The 17217-nt window shown below is 46.0% G+C and overlaps 1 protein-coding gene across 2 annotated transcripts in view; it reads left to right on the top strand.

The window, feature by feature from the left end:
• Nucleotides 1-17217, top strand: part of LOC138265868 (actin filament-associated protein 1-like 2) — a 289799-nt gene that overhangs the window by 186416 nt on the left and 86166 nt on the right. For both annotated transcript variants that reach the window (XM_069213982.1, XM_069213981.1), the window contains exons 7-8: nt 6491-6667; nt 16172-16432. In XM_069213982.1, the coding sequence (XP_069070083.1) occupies nt 6491-6667; nt 16172-16432 (438 nt within the window). The remainder of the gene's footprint in view (nt 1-6490; nt 6668-16171; nt 16433-17217) is intronic.

Genomic DNA, 17217 nt, shown 5'->3' with positions numbered 1-17217 from the left:
AGGCGTGCTGGGGACCAGGACCCAGCTGAAAAGCGGAGTGGTGCCCGGGAGGCAGGGAAGTGAATCGAAGACCAGGGGGGGTGGAAGGAGAAGACGAGCGGTGACGCCCCCGCCCCCCCCCCATCCCTGCAGCAACAAGAGGGGACTCCGGGGCCTGGGGACTTGGCTCCGGCCTTTCTCGGGCCTGAGCCCAGGTGGAGCGCGAGCTGGACTGCGGCAAAATCTGGACTGCGAGCCGAGCGGTGGAGGGCAACACCTTGAGGCAAGTGGATACCCTGGGTTCCGGGTCGTGCTTGGTTGACTTTAGACCCTGGTCGGAACGACCTGAGAGATCGAGAGCGCGATCGCGACGGCACGAGGCCTACAATGGAGGCGCAGAGCCCTTAAGGTGGAGAGACCTGGGTCTGGGTCTCGGACGAGTCCCCCCCAACTGGTGGAGAGAGCGAGAAAAGGAGCTGAAAAGAAGGGGCCAACGGTGTCATTGCCGGCCGTCCTTACGTGATCAGACACAGCGAACCCACCCACAGTCCATGGTACTTAACAACGCACTAAATTCTCAGGCTTGAAACCGCGTTAAGGAAGGTGTGGCCCACCTGACGCCCGCCTCAAGTGCCACGATGGGGAAGGATAAAACGAACAAACAACCTCCGCCCTCCCAACAAAAAATCAACCAGTTCACGACTGCGACGGGCCAACGAGGAGGGGGAGAAGTGGCTGGTGGGGGTTCAACCCCGGACGGGGTGAGTGCCATTCTCCAAGCTATTCAATCATCGCAGATAGCCGTGGAAACGAAAATTGGTGAGGTGCGAGTGGACATGGGCCTCATCAGACAGGACCTTAGAAATGCTGTAACCCGAATTACGGAAGTGGAAACCCGAGTCTCCCAAACCGAAACTGATTTGTCTGACCTCAAAGCCAAAGTAGCCCAGCTGCAGTCCCGAACCGGCGAGCTTCACCGTCGTGCAGAAGATGCGGAAAACCGGGCCAGGCGCAACAACCTACGCTTCATAGGTTTCCCGGAGGGCATAGAGGATGACAAGGCCGCCGAATTCCTGGAGACGTGGATCAAATCTTGGATGCCTGACCAATCCCTCTCGCCCTTGTTTGCAATTGAAAGAGCCCACAGGGCGCTCGCGCCTCGCCCACCTCCGGGCGGTCCGAAGCGCCCGATGATTGCACGATTCCTTAACTTTAAGGACAGAGACAATATCCTCAGGGAAGCAAGGCGGCAAGATGGTACGCAGTGGGAAAACCACAAAATCCTAATTTTCCCGGACTACACCAGAGAAGTCCAGACCCGCCGTAGGTCGTACGAACATGTTAAGCAAAAACTAAGGGCAATGCAGCTCTCGTACATGCTCCTTTTCCCTGCTCGCCTCAAAGTCCTCATGACTGGGAAAGCTTACTTTTTTGATTCCCCGGAGGAGGCTTGGGACTGGCTGACGGAGGAGGGCATTGGAGCCCGAAAGGGTCCCCCCGGGACCACTGGAAGAACCCCACATGTCGGGCCCTCACCATCAGAGGGGCCCCGGAGGAGCAGGCGGCGCACCAGATCCCGGAGAGGCAGACAGAAAGACACGATCGCTCCTGCAGAGAACGAAGAAGCCCGGGACTCTGGTCCTCAGACTAAATCTAACATTGAGACTCTTCCGGTGGCCCGAACACCGTCCCAACCCGCCGAGGATGGGCGATTGAGTCAGTCTCCGGTACTCGGCTGACAGGAGATGTAGGACCCCTGCGCGAGACGTAAGGGGATTCGGGCTTCGCCTGATCCTCTCAGGCGACCCCTAGCGAGATTAACATTGATGACTCCGGAGGCTTCCTAGAGTATGGTGTTGAACGCTTGTTTTGTGACTACTAATTGCAATTGATCCGAAAGAAAGGAGGGGTCCACCACTCCACCCCAATGACAGTTTTACTGGCTGTCTGGTTTTGGTTGGGTACATGGGCGACAGATGCTTCCGGGGGGGGAGTATGGGGAGGGGGGGAGTTTAGGGGGGAGGGGAAGTTCAAGTTAGGTTTAAGAGGCGACAAGTTGGTTAGCCTGGTTTGTAGATTTAAAATTTTACGGTCATGTCCGAAACGGTCATCCCTGGGCTTGCTCCCGCACATCCAAACATGCCCAACAGTGTTACACCTCACGCTTGGTCCTCAGTAACCCAGGTCCTCTCCTGGAATGTAAACGGCCTGTTAGACAAGATCAAACGATCGGCAGTATTTAACACCCTCCGCAGGTATTCTCCCTCAGTAGTTCTACTACAAGAGACCCATCTTCTTGGGTCCCGATGCCCTATGCTTGCGAGAGGAGGATACGATAGGGTATATCATGCAGGGTTTTCCAGAGGCTCTAGAGGAGTGGCCATTCTGCTCCACCGATCTCTGCCCATGGTAATCACTTCCACGCAATCTGACTCACAAGGTAGATTCATGGTGGTCACGGGGACTCTTCACGGACAACCGCTAAACTTGGTGTGCGCCTATGCGCCCCCGGCAAATCACGACTCCTTCCTACTTTCGCTCCACCGAGTAACCTCAGGATTACCCCAAGGAACTACCCTGCTGGGAGGCGACTTTAACGCGGTCCTTGACCCAAGGCTGGACATTTCTGGGGAAGCTACCATACATAGATCCAAGCGGGCCTCAGCCCTAAGTAGTTGGGCGGAGAGCCTTGGCTTGTGTGAGGTGTGGTGCACCTGGCATCCCAGGGAGCGCCAATACACACATACCTCAGCAGCCCACCAGACGCAATCCAGAATAGACCTGGTATTCATGCCCGCCCTAGATTTCTTAAAAGTAGCAGGAGCTGAGATTCTTCCACGGGGGGTCTCCGATCATGCGCCAATACGGATCCGGCTGGGTAGAGCAGACCCTGCCAGACGGCCTATGTGGCGCTTGAACGTGTGGCACTTACAAGATACAGAGTACACCCAAGAGATCAGGTTGCACCTCGACCAATATTTCGAATTAAATGAAGGCTCGGTTCGATCCCCAGGAATGCTATGGGCTGCTTGCAAGGCCACTATTAGAGGACATGCCAGAAGCATTCTTCGGTCCCGTGAACGAGATCATAATTCCCAATTCACCGAGCTAGAGAACAAGGCCCGGAGACTCGAATGCCAACATATAAACTTGGCATCGGCCACGACCATGAGGAAACTGACCAGGGTAAGAGAAGATATTAAACATATAATGCTAGATTCAGCCAAGCACATGTGGAGAGCCTCAGCAAGCCGAATTTATGGATGGGGGGATAAAAACGGGAAACTACTGCATTGGCTGGCCACCCGCCCCATGGCTAACAGTATTATACCGGAGATCTTAGATGACTCAGACACCCTTGTCAAAACAGCAGTGGAAATCGCACATAGCTTCGCCTCCTACTACGCCCGTCTATACGCCAGGCATCCACGCCCTGCTGTTGAGAGAGAGTCCCCCCTACTAAATGAGATTACCCTTCCCGTGGTAACTCCAGAGGCGAGAGACAGACTGGACGAGGCCATCGGTCTTGTGGAAGTCTGCAGCGCAATATCGGGACTGGCATCAGGCAAAACACCAGGCCCCGACGGCTTTCCAGCGGAATTTTATAGTAAATGTAGCGATATTCTGGGTCCCCACCTGCTCAACATGTACGAAGAAGCGGAGAATCAAGGCCGCTTCCCAACAGAGATTGATCAAGCCACTATTGTGGTGATCCCCAAAACTCAACCCCCATCACGACAATGTTCAGCGTACCGGCCTATCTCGCTCCTAAATGTGGAAGTCAAGGTGCTCTCTTCGATCCTTGCTTCCAGACTGAGGGAGGTAATGCCCACGCTGGTGCACCCTGACCAGTGTGGTTTTATGCCCACTCGTAGCACAAGACACTGCATCAGACGATTACATCTTGCTTTGGCGCACCGCAAAGTGCTATCGCATACGCAGTTGGCACTGCTTTTACTCGACTTCGAAAAAGCCTTTGATACGGTAGATTGGTCCTTCCTCAATCAGGTCCTATGTAAAAACGGGCTCAGACCTAAATTCCGGGGACTGGTGAAACTCCTATACTCTAACCCGACGGCTCGAATCAGGGTGAACGGAGTAGTCTCCGACCCAATCCCCATTGGTCATGGGACTCGACAGGGATGCCCGTTATCTCCCCTGCTCTTCGCACTAGTGATAGAGCCACTGGCGATATTAATGAGAGGCGACCCACTGATCGAGGGCTGGCATTGGCCCTCTGGTTCGGAAGACAGAGTGGCTTTGTACGCAGATGATGTGCTCCTGTATATCTCTAATCCATCCAAAAGCGGCCCACGCGTCCTAGAGATCCTTAGACTTTTCGCGGAAGCCTCAGGGCTGACCCTGAACCCAGCCAAATCTTTACTGATCCCCCTTCATCGCTCACACGACTGTATAGATTGGCAACGGAATATCCCGATACGGAGAAACAGCTTTAAATATCTTGGGATACATATCTCACTTCTCCCCGAGCTAGCGTGGGAACTCAATGTCACGCCGCTATCAAAGAAAATCAAAACCGACCTTCTGCGCTGGAGGGCCCTCCCCCTGAATCTACTTGGTAGAATAGCGCTGTACAAGATGATGATTCTCCCCAGGATCTTATACCTCCTGCAGAATTTTCCACACCCCTTCCCCGTGAGATGGTTCAGGGAGATGGATTCTTTAGCACGCCAATTCATATGGAGTGGCTCACGTACAAGACTGTCGCTAAAAACCTGTCAGAGGGATGTTTATGAGGGTGGACTGGGCATGTCGAATATTCAATACTATTATCTAGCGATGCATATACTTGTAATTAATGACTGGATGGGAGGTGGATGGACAGACCCCGCATACCAACTAGAATTGCAGACAATGGGCTACCCACAGATCCTTGACATACTCTACGGGAGCCCGATACCCCGGGATACTCCAGATGTGACCAAAATGGTACTTCTGGGATGGCGTACAGCCCAGAAAGTGACGGGGTGGTGGGGGCGCCTAACCCAACAAACCCCGCTATGGCAGGGGAAGCAGCTGATACATGTAGCAGGTCTGGAGGGCTTCCAGAAATGGGACACCATAGGGATCTCCACGCTGGGAGATATTTGGAGAGGGACACATATACGATCTTTTCAAGACCTCCAGAAACAATATTCCTTAAACAAAACACAATTCCATCGATATCTCCAACTACGTCATGCCCTACTAGTTCACCTGCAGACAGGAGACACCATACCTGAGCACAGCCCCATGGAAGCCAAGGCACTGATGGGAGTCCTGGGAAGGGGAGGGGTTTCTCAGATTTACCGCTCCTTAATCACCGCCACTGGGGGACCCCTGAGAGAGCTTCGTCAAAGGTGGGAGAGTTGGGTGGGACCCATGGAAGAAGCGGACTGGACAGAAGCACTAATGGCCCCACGCTCCCTAACAATGGCCACACGCTTCCGTTTAATAAAATCCTATTTCCTTCACACCGCATACCTCACACCCGCCATGTTACATAAAGCAGGCCTCCGCCCCACAGCGGAATGCCCCCGCTGCAGGTATCATACAGCGGATTTCTACCACATGGTATGGACATGCCCGATTATAATGGCCTATTGGGAAAGGGTGGTGCAAGAGATATCCGAGGCCCTACAGAAGGAGGTAAAGAGGTCGCCATTGCCCCTCCTTCTCGGGGTAATGGGAGATACAGAGCTACGAAGAGCAGATCGGTCCTTCTTAGGGGTGGCATGTCCGGTGGCCAAAAGGGACATAATGGCAGACTGGAAGGCCAGGGTGGCTCCGGCACTGACTAAGTGGAGACGGGGAGTGGATTGGTGTGCGCAGCGAGAGAGACTTGTGTACGAGGCCAGAGGTTGCTTACACAAACACAAGAAGATATGGGGGAAATGGGAGGATGTAGCGGGCCTTTAAGAGGGGATGGTGAGTAACATTAGTGATGAAAGCAGCAGGGACCGAGGACTTGACCATTATTGTATTGTTTTGATGCCCGTTGGCATCATGTTGTGCCGTATTCATAATTGTTCTATGCAAAATTTAATAAAATTTCTTTATAAAAAAAAAAAAAAAATTGGATAGCATATCTTCTTGGGAGTGCAGTGCCTTTTTGCTTCAACGTTAATCATGGGAGGTTTGGTCATTCTCTAACACTTGCACCAGCAATAAGTGCCCTCTGTTTTGTGACCACTTTGCTTTTGGATTATATTAGAGCAATCCATAGCATCTAACTGTATCATAGACAGCAAGGTGTAAGACCCTTGTTACAGGTAGGTTCTTTGTTCTTCTTTTTCAGTGTATGTAAATGTATGGCGGATTCAGTTTGATTGTCCCACTAATTATCAACCATCATGCACAGTGCACACCCATCCTAATCACTGATAAAGACATTACTGTGGAGTGGGGCAACAGACTTATGTATGGTCTCCTGATTTTCCAGTAGCTCAGTCTACTTCTGGCAGTAGTTTCACATGTGACCCCGCTCTCCTTTTCTTTGCCACCGCTGCAGTGTTACAAATGTGCTAGAGATCTCCAGCCCCTTCTACAGCTGGACCTGCGTGGGTGCCGCGTGGCCTACAAGCCCAAGCACAGCAAGAAGATGCAGCATGAGCTGAAGATCTGCGGCAGCTCCGAGACGCTGGTGATGGGGTTCCAGAGCCGGCAGCAGGCGGAGGAGTGGAGGAAGGTTTGGAGGTGTTGCACACAAGCGCCAGCATGCTCAGTGCAGTTACAGCAGGCGCAGCGCAGGGCCCCACCTAGGACTTTTATCAGATAGAGAGTGCATCTGTAGGTATGTTCGTCCCAGACAGTTCTTTCACCTCTATCGGTTCCAAACTCAGATGCTGTATCCTCTTAGAACAGACAACTGCCACAACTCGAAGCCCTCTATTCTAGGTAGACTTGTTAATCACCATGACCTGTCCAGACCCTTCATAGAAAGGTGGTGCATGTTCAACTGCTGAACCCACAGAGCCAGCCTATCTCCAGGCAGTTATAATTCCAGATTAGGAGTGTCCAGAAACAAGAAGGTAATCTCCAAGCCTCTCCACTGTCAAACAGGAAGTGCTAAGTTACAGGCAGTGCACCTTCAGCCATTTCCCATCTCAGAGAAGTAGCTTAGGTATGCGGTAGATGGCACCGGAGCCCCCTGTGGCCACAGGCTGGTATTACAGCCAAACATAATGTGCACCTCTAAGCCCAACCACAGAAACTATCAACAGAAACCAAGTATGACTACCCTAAATATCACAGATAAGATTCAAATATGTTCGCCTGCCTTCTTTCCTGTTTCCGCCAAAGCCCGTTTTGTTTGTACCTTCGTGCACGTCTGTCCACATATCCCTTTTTCATCTATCCTAATTTTTCGCACAGCCTCCTAATAGTCTATTACAAAAATGCCTTTTCCTAGCACTTCCCATGGTAACGCAAAATACTAGGGTCGATTCTGAGTTTGTCAGAATCTAGGTGCTCTTCATCACACTATATTCATAATGGTACCCATGTGTATGTTATGTATGAGGTGCGATAAATAGCAGCTGTTGTGAGCTTTTGCTTACTGCTCCAATATCAGCATTGCATGGTAAATCCCATAAACTTTTCCCCTGTTAAATTTCAACAGGTTTCACCCGCTGAATTTTAACAAAGGGTCACCTATTTAACGCACCCAGTAATTACCGGATGTAGTAAATTCCACCCAAATCATAATTCCGACCCCCGTGCACACAAACAGGGGTTTAAGCTCGAGTTAGAAAACACAGACACATTCATAATCTCAGCCAAGGAGTTATTTAAGCCAGTTTTCAAGCAAAGGTTATTTTTATTGATTAAGTTAAAATAATATATTGTTACAAAGACCATATTGTAATATTAGAGTACAAAGACGACAAGTATACACTTTAAACCGGGGCTCATAAATTGACAAAAGGAGGTGAGCTGGAGTGCACTGACATCCTTCTAACTCTATGTGATAATAACAAATGCAAAAATTGTGAGACCCGTTTATCAAGAAGCAGTAATAAAAAAACTCAAGAAGAAGAAAATATACAATTACAAATGGAACACCATCAATAACTGGACTGTGTTTCACCAAAGCGTTCCAAATGACACAAAAGAAATGAGAGCGAAGCTTAAGTTGTCTGTGATGCAACATGGAACCCCAAGGTGGAAACTCCTTGTGATTAAAAGCTACCCAGTTGTATGTCAACATATCAAGGTTTTCAATGTTGCACTATCCTAATACCGTAGAACAAATAACAACTAAAATATCAAGCATGTTAAAATAAATATCTATGTATATATTTACTATTCTTAACTCCACATCTACATACCTGTAAAATAAATATTGTAAAGATACATATGAATGGAGTTATGTATAGTAAACATATATATATATATATATATATATATATATAAAAAACTTATGTTCGATGGCATGTGTAGCTGTAGATACACATGCTTTGCATAAGTCCGCCATCTAGTGTTGGGCTCGGAGTATTAGAAGTTGTTTTTCTTCAAAGAAGTTTTTCCCCGAGTCACGGGATCGAGTGACTCCTCCTCTCGGTGATACTACGCATGGGCATCGAGTCCTTTGTTAGATTGTTTTCTTTCCACCGTCGGGTTCAGAAGGGTTTCCTCTCGCTCCTGTATATCTTAGTTCGGTATTAGCTGAACTTTTCTCTAACTTTCCATAAATGTCGGTAAAGTTTTGATCATATTTTCCACTCTTATACTCAATCTGATTACACGCCCTAAGGGGCGGCCTTGCCCTTTTTGGGCCTACTTTGACATGCTGCACTCGAACAATGTTAGGCTAATAGAATGGACTTCATTTCAGTTTTGCCCTCAGTGTCACGCCAAATTTCCCTACCCCGATCAACATTTGGTGTGCAATCTCTGCCTCTCTCCAGATCACAGAGAAGAAAACTGTGACGCTTGTCGGTCATTTTGATCCAAAAAGACTCTTAGGGATCAAAGAGTACGTCGACTGGAGATGGCGTCCAAGTCATCAGAGCACACACCTGACATCTTCAGGGACGAACACACGCAAGAAGAAGTAGTAGAGCATGCAACCATTTCCATCGCAGACTCCGATTCGGATCAAGATTCCGATGTTGATAGCCAATCCATCCCACCGGCGCAGTACGTGAGTACACCAGCCCCGTCCCACCACCCAAAGACAATTAAAGAGACTTCTGCATTGGTCTTCGCTTCTACACTGCCTCCGAGCCATGGTCGGACCCGAAAAATACATTTGGATGACCAACCCTCGGGTTCGGCACCGAAACAACAGACCAAAGTGCATTTGGCACCCAACAAACAGCATGCCACATCTGTTTTAGTCCTGAGCCAAAAATCTGACTCTTCCACTTCAGAGCCTAAAAAAGTAACAGCGCTTTCGGAGCCAACATTTTCGGCTCAACTCAAGCATTCAGTATCCAAGATTTCGGAACTGAAACCTGTCAGTCGTAGATATGTTCTAACTACTAAGGAGTCATCAGAGATAGAGCCCATATTGTTGGTTATGGACGCTAAGCAGCAAAAGATCCATATACATAAGGACACAGGAAGGATTATAGCCTCTCCTCCATCAATCAAAAGAAAATTAACTTTTCAAGAAACTTTATATTCGCTGGGCCTCCACCTACTAAAATCTTTAAACAAAAGGAACCACAGCAGCCTTTACCACTACATTCTCCTTCCCTTCCTGCTTCTCCACCACCTGCTGCTCCACCACCACCACCACATAACCTACAAAGTTCTTTCCACGAGAATCCCCTGTTTCACCACATAGGGATGATTTATCCGATCCTCAAGAGGATGTAGATCCATGGGATATATATGACACAGATCCCATTCTTCCCAATGATCCCGATTTATACCCAACAAGGCCATCTCCCCCTGAAGATTCCACTGCTTACAATCAGGTTATAGCCAGGGCAGCTGCGTATCATAATGTACAATTACATACAGATCCCATTGAGGATGATTTTTTATTTAACAGCTTAACGTCTACTCATAAAGAGTATCAGTGTCTCCCTATGATTTCAGGCATGCTTGAACATGCCGAAGATATTTTTAAAGAACCAGTAAATCTAGTGTCGATAAAAAATATAAACCTGCACCCTCTGATCCGGTTTTTATTAGAGCACAAGTACCACCTGACTCTGTAGTGGTCAGTGCATCAAGAAAGCGAGTCAATATCCAGTCTACAGGGGATGCTCCTCCTCCAGAAAAAGAGAATCGCAAATTTAGATGCAGCAGGTAAAAGAATGGCAACTCAAGCTGCTAACCATTGGAGGATTGCGAACTCTCAAGCACTCTTGGCAACGGACTATAGAGCTCATTGGGATCAGATGGAAGAATTAATGCAATGTCTTCCACCAGGGGATCAAAAAAGGGCACAACAAATAGTAGCTGAAGGATAGGCTATTTCTAATAACCAAATCAGATCCGCTATAGATGCAGCTGATACAGCAGCAAGGGGAGTTAACACCAGCATCATCATTAGGAGACATGCATGGCTAAGGGCTTCAGGTTTTAAGCCAGAGATACAAAAAGCGGTATTAAATATGCCCTTTGATAAAAAAGCATTTATTTGGGCCAGAAGTTGACACTACAATAGACAAGCTTGAAAAGGACTTTGAGACAGCTAAAGCTATGGGTGCGTTATACACTACACCCACTCAGGGAACATTTCGTAGGCCACAGTTTAGGGGTGGTTTCAAATCATCAACTACGGAACCATCCACATCCCAACAAAAACAAGGGCCACACTTCTACAACAAAGGTTCATTTAGAGGCTCTTACAGAGGAACAAATTATAGAGGAAGAGGTAATACAACTGCTCCAAGAGGTTCATCCACCGCAACAAAACACTGATTTCTTACACATCCCCACAGATCAGACATCTCCTGTGGGAGGAAGACTGGTACATTTTTACCCACAATGGTACAACATTACTACAGATCAATGGGTTCTATCAATTATCCAACACGGCTATTGTCTAAAACGTATCTCTACTCCACCAAACATTCTCCCTCATTCACACAAACTTGGACACATACTTATATATTTTTTGCGTCACATTTGCATCATTTTTTGGCGCAAAAGCGGTGCAAACTTACAAAATACAATTACATTTTGTAAGTTTACTCCGCTTTTGCGTCACAAAATGACACAAATACGGCACTAAAAAAGTATAAATATGGGCCTTACTCCGGAACATCTCAAACTATTAAAACAGGAGGTACAATTGTTACTACTCAAGGTGTCATAGAGATGGTACCTATATCCCAACAAGGTTCCAGAGTACATTCACTATACTTCCTTATACCAAAGAAAGATGGTACTCTCAGACAAATCTTAGAACTCAGACCCCTCAATCAATACATCCTTTCATATCACTTTCATATGGTCACTTTACGAGACATCATTCCCCTACTACAAAAACAGGATTACATGACAGCATTAGATCTCAAAAATGCTTATTTCCACATTTCCATCCATCCAGCACATCGAAAATATCTAAGATTTGTTATAGCAGGTAAGCACTACCAATTCAAAGTGCTACCATTCGGGGTAACAAGAGCACCAAGAGTATTTACCAAATGCCTAGCAGTAGTTGCAGCATTCCTCAGAAGACAGAACATACATGTCTTCCGATATCTGGACGACCAGCTCATAAAAGCCAGTACAATTCAAATCTGCCAACAACATACTAAGTATACCATAGACATCCTACACAATCTAGGATTCACAACCAATTATCAAAAATCTCACCTGCAGCCAGCACAGATACAATAGAATCTAGGAGCAATTCTCAACACACAATCAGGATTAGCATACCCAAATCAAGTCAGAATTCAAGCATTTCACTATCTCATAACTCAACTACAATGCAACCACACATACACAGTAAAGCTGGTGATGAAACTATTGGGAATGATGGCTTCATGCATAGCAATGGTACCCTATGCAAGACTGCACATGCAACCACTACAGCAGTGTCTTTCTCCACAGTGGTCTCAGGGACAGGGTCAAATTCAAGATCTAGTGTTGTCAGACCACCAGACTCACCGCTCTCTGCAATAGTGGAATTACGCCAACCTATCAAAGGGGTGGCCCTTAAGGACCCTGTACCTCAGACCACAATCACAACAGATGCATCAATGATAGGTTAGGGAGCTCATCTCAACAACCTCACTATACAGGGGGACTGGGACTCAATTCAACAGACTTATCATATAAACCACTTGGAATTACTAGCAGTATTCCTAGCGCTCAAAGCCTTTCAAACACATATAACATATAAGGTAGTGTTAGGACAGACAATATGACCACAATGTATTATCTGCAAAAACGGGGGGCATTCATCCTAATTATTCCTTTTAGCACAGACAATTTGGAAATGGGAAATTCACAATCAGATTCAATTACTGGCAGAATTTATTCCAAATATACGTAACCAACTAACGGACCTTTTAAGCAGGATGCAACAACAAGTATACAAATGTGAGAATCACCCACAGGTGATTCAACAATATTTCCAAATGTGGGAAACCCCAGACATAGACCTTTTCGCCGCAAGAGAAAATGCAAAATGCCAAAACTTTGCATCCAGGTACCCCCACCCTCAATCCAAGGTCATTGCTGTATGGATCAATTGGTCAGGGATATTTGCTGACGCTTTTACACCACTCCCACTAATTCCATTTTTGATCAAAAAGATAAAACAAACCTCGTTCACCATGATGCTCATAGCTCCGAAGTGGGCACGTCATGATTGGTGCACAACACTGTTGGATCTGTCTGTAGTACCACATCACAAACTACCAAACAGGCCAGACCTGTTGACTCAAAGGAGAGGTCAAATCACACATCCAAATCCCAGCATATTCAACCTGGCGATTTGGCTCCTGAAGTTATAGAGTTTAGCTACTTACAACTTACATCTGAATGTATGGATATTCTAAAGGATGCACACAAACCCACAACTAGACAGTGTTTTGCGGCTAAATGGAAGCATTGTGTCTACTACTGTAAGCCCAGAAACATTGACCCACTTAAAGCTTCAGGACAGGGTATTGTTTGCTATTTGATACACTTACAAAAAAGCAAACCTCACATGCTCCTCTGTTAAGATCCATTTAACAGCGATAGCTGTGTACCTCCAAAACAGCCAACATACCTCCCTTTTTAGGATTCTTGTTATAAAGGCTTTTATGGAGGGTCTTAAAAGGGTTATTCCACCTAGAGCTCCATAGGCTCCTGAGTGGAATCTTAACATTGTACTAAAAAAACTTATGGGCCCACCTTTTTTTAGTGGCAATCGCTTTTTTAAGAAGAGTTGGTGAAATTTAAGAATTCACTTTGGAAGAACCTTTCAAATTCAAAAAACAATTGTTCTTAGGACAAATCCAAAATTCCTACCAAAAGTGGTCTCACCTTTTCATATCAGTCGGTGGAATTGCCAGTTTTCTTTCCACAGCCAGATTCAGTGGCTGAAAGTGCTCTTCACACCCTTGATGTTAAAAGAGCTCTCATGTACTATATAGACAGAACAAAAGATTTCAGAAAATCCAAACAACTCTTTGTGGCTTTTCAGCAGCCTCACAAAGGTAATCCTATTTCAAAACATGGATTAGCCAGATGGATAGTAATGTGTATGCAGACTTGCTATCTAAAAGCTAAAACACAGTCACCAGTAACTCCTAAAGCGCATTCCACTAGGAAAAAAGGAGCTTCAATGGCATTCTTAGGGAATATACAAATAGCAGATATATGTATAGCAGCCACATGGTCTACACCACACATATTTACTAAACACTACTGTGTGGATGTGTTATCTCGCCAACAAGCAAGCATTGGACAGGCAGTGCTTAGAACACTATTTCAATCTACTCCAACTCCTAAAGGCTAGCCACCACTTAATTTGGGTTGGGACTGCTTTACAGTCTATGCAAAGCATGTGTATCTACAGCTACACATGCCATCGAATGGAAAATGTTGCTTACCCAGTATACATCTGTTCATGACAAGTAGTCCTGTAGATTCACAAGCCCACTCCCTCCTCCCAGAAAGCCTGTGGCCTTTGTAGTACTATATATTGTAAATATGTATATACATTACATGGACATCACTTTTCTTTACTATATATGTACATATACACGCATACACTCTTAATTCACCCTCCTGCGAGAGGACAATCTAACAAAGGACTCAGGGGGTTATTCTAACTTTGGAGGAGGTGTTAATCCGTCCCAAAAGTGACGGAAAAGTGACGGATTTACCACCAGCCGTATTACGAGTCCATTATATCCTATGGAACTCGTAATACGGCTGGTGGTATATCCGTCACTTTACCGTCACTTTTGGGACGGATTAACACTCCTCCAAAGTTAGAATAACCCCCTCAATGTCCATGCACAGTATCACCGAGAGGAAGAGCCACTCAATCCCATTACTCAGGGAAAAAACTTCTTTGAAGAAAAACAACTTGTAACACTCTGAGCTAAATGGCGAACTTATACTGGGTAAGTAACATTTATATATTTGCCTTGTCGATACTTTGGTTGTCAATAAATTTGCTATGATGATATAAAAGCACATTATATCAGCCACCCATCTTCAGTTCTATGACCCTCAGTGATCTTCCCTAGCACCAGCTGCTGCTGCTCTGCTATGGTGGAATAGTGTCGCCCCCCCTGATAGCAGCAGCAGCAGCTGCATAACTTTAAAAATAAAACGATTAAAAACTATGTTTATTATTGTTTTATTTTTCAAGGGGGCGGCAGGCAGGGAGGAGGAGTGGTGATACTGCTGTCAGTGCGCATGTGGCTTTGGCTGTCCGTCTCAGAATGGCCACACCAACATCCACATCCGCACTGAGCTCTGTCCAACTTAAGCTGTGTTGCCGGGTCGGAGGCAGCAGGCACAGGCTTACAGTCTGTCTGGGAGTGCAAATTGAGGGTGCTCAGGCCAATCCTGACATTTCTGTCACACTGGCAGCAGCATGAGAGCAGTGTTAGGATTGGCCAAAGGGTAGTCTGGAAGTCTGTGCCTGGTGGAGTCAGAAGAGCTGTGATGCGGATGCGACGGGGATTCAGGTACATTTATTTATATATATTTTTTCTGTTTGTTTTGTTCACCCTCCCGCCACTCTACCCCGCCGCCAGCCATGAATGCTTAGCACAGTTGAGGCCTGAGGCTATGGTTGACTATCACAGAGTACAAGGAGTCATGAGGAAGCCGTGTTCAAAATGACCATCCTGCCTTCAACCTGTTCCTCTAATTGAATACTTAAAATTACATTTACCTGCTAACCTGTCACCTTCATCGCTATCCCCTTGACAAATTCACAGAATGCAACTGGGGTTAAACATAACTTGATGTGCAACCCTAATTCTAAACGTAAACACAATCCTCATCATTACTTAGAATTTCCCCTTGTCTTATATCTAACACAAACCCTAACTATGATCCTAAAACGTAACTGTAATAAACCAAATTCTAACACCATTCCTAACCTCATATGTACCCATTCAGGGCTCAAATCATTAACCACAAAAGGCATGTTTTCAAAGTATAACTGATTTTCCTCATTCATATTCACAGTAAAGATTCTTCATTTTCACTTTTCTTCATTTTGTAATATTTGTTTTAATTATTTCTTAATGTCCACATATTGTCCCTCCAATGCTGTATCTAAATTGCATGACTTCACAGCGCCAAAGAGCTGCTTTACTGCCAAGGTGTACTTACAAGCAGATGATCTGCTGGAGCATACAGGCAGATGGGGTGTGCTGCAGTGTGTGACCTAGATGCTTCTGCAGGCACAAACAGATAGTGATCCATAGTCTGACACACAGTCAACCACAGACACAGTGATACTCATGGCTGTGCTGAGCTTTTCCCATGCCTTATGATAAGCTAGCTACTCCTTCTCTTTTGGCTCTCTCAGCAGTCACACAAGCAGCCAATGAAGCTGCAAGATAATGTAGAGCTGGAGAATGTACCTAAGAGAAATGCAGGATGGAGATTAAATATAGAAATAAAAAGTATAATAACCCTAATGTTTTCTTAGGAACCTGTGTCCTCAGTCCTTTTGTAAAACAGACACAGTTTGAAAGGCATCAGCTTATGTAGCCAATTTTAAACTCTGTATAACGTTAGTTTTCTTTTTCTATGTTAGGTGATTGAGGATGTCAGCAGCTCTCCTCTCTGGAATCCATCTTCAAACAACTCCCCAGCTCTGCCCGGGAAAGATAGGAGTAAGAATTCACCTCAGACTGGCAAGGAGAGGAGCAGGTATTCACCTCGTCCTGGCACAGAAAGAAGCAGACATTCTCCGCAGCCCAGCACAGACAGGACCAAGCATTCTCTGCACCCTACCACAGACAGAAGTCAGCCTCCGCCCCTGTCTACTACCGACAGCAGCAGACATTCACCCCAGGTATGTTGTGAACCTCTTGACAGATTCTGATAAACATGTATAACGTGATTCAATCTAAAATTGTATGATACATTGATTGTTTTTCTAACTCTGATAGAGCCATGAAAGAATGATCCTCTTATGCTCTCTGTTGACATAGACTGGTGCACTTTACATGGGATCATTGTGCAATTTCAAGATTATTGTTTGTCTAGGAATACAAATGCACAAATGCCCCAGGCACACAAAGTGTTCAACTCACTTTCTTGAGAATTCACAACTTTGAAACCTCATGGTCTGGAATAAATTTTCTATATCCCTTTGTATTTCTGTACATTCTCAGCAGAAGTGAGTACAAGCTGTCTCTAGGTAGTAGAAACCTAATTTAGTGACAGAGTTTGCTACACAATGTGCAAAAGCTGTGCTGCATTGATCTTTGTGTTTTGCGGCCTTTCTTAACTTTAGTCCCAGTGGATTCAACAATATATGAATCCATAAGAGGTTCTCCTTGATCCATATGGCATTTGATAATTGAGCCTGTGCATCCATTGTGCGCCTCCTCTCAATATGTCTGATGATCCCTCATATCAGGATATAAGCTGGACTGTACCTGATGGCTGCCGAATAACAGTCTACTATGACAGGTAGGATTCCAGCCCTTCCTGAATAGCTGTGCAGGTCCTTTTTACTGGATCTTTTACCTTCTCCATTGTATGTGTATTATTTACTGAATGGTGTTACGTGTTGGGTGGGGGGTGAGACAGAAAGAGAGGGAGAGAGGGGGGGTCAACAAATTGTGTGCTGAG

This window comes from Pleurodeles waltl, chromosome 11 (genome assembly GCF_031143425.1).
Source record: "Pleurodeles waltl isolate 20211129_DDA chromosome 11, aPleWal1.hap1.20221129, whole genome shotgun sequence".
NCBI lineage: Eukaryota > Metazoa > Chordata > Amphibia > Caudata > Salamandridae > Pleurodeles > Pleurodeles waltl.
The sequence above is the reverse complement of the archived record's forward strand: the minus strand, read 5'-3'. Positions and strand labels throughout refer to the sequence as shown.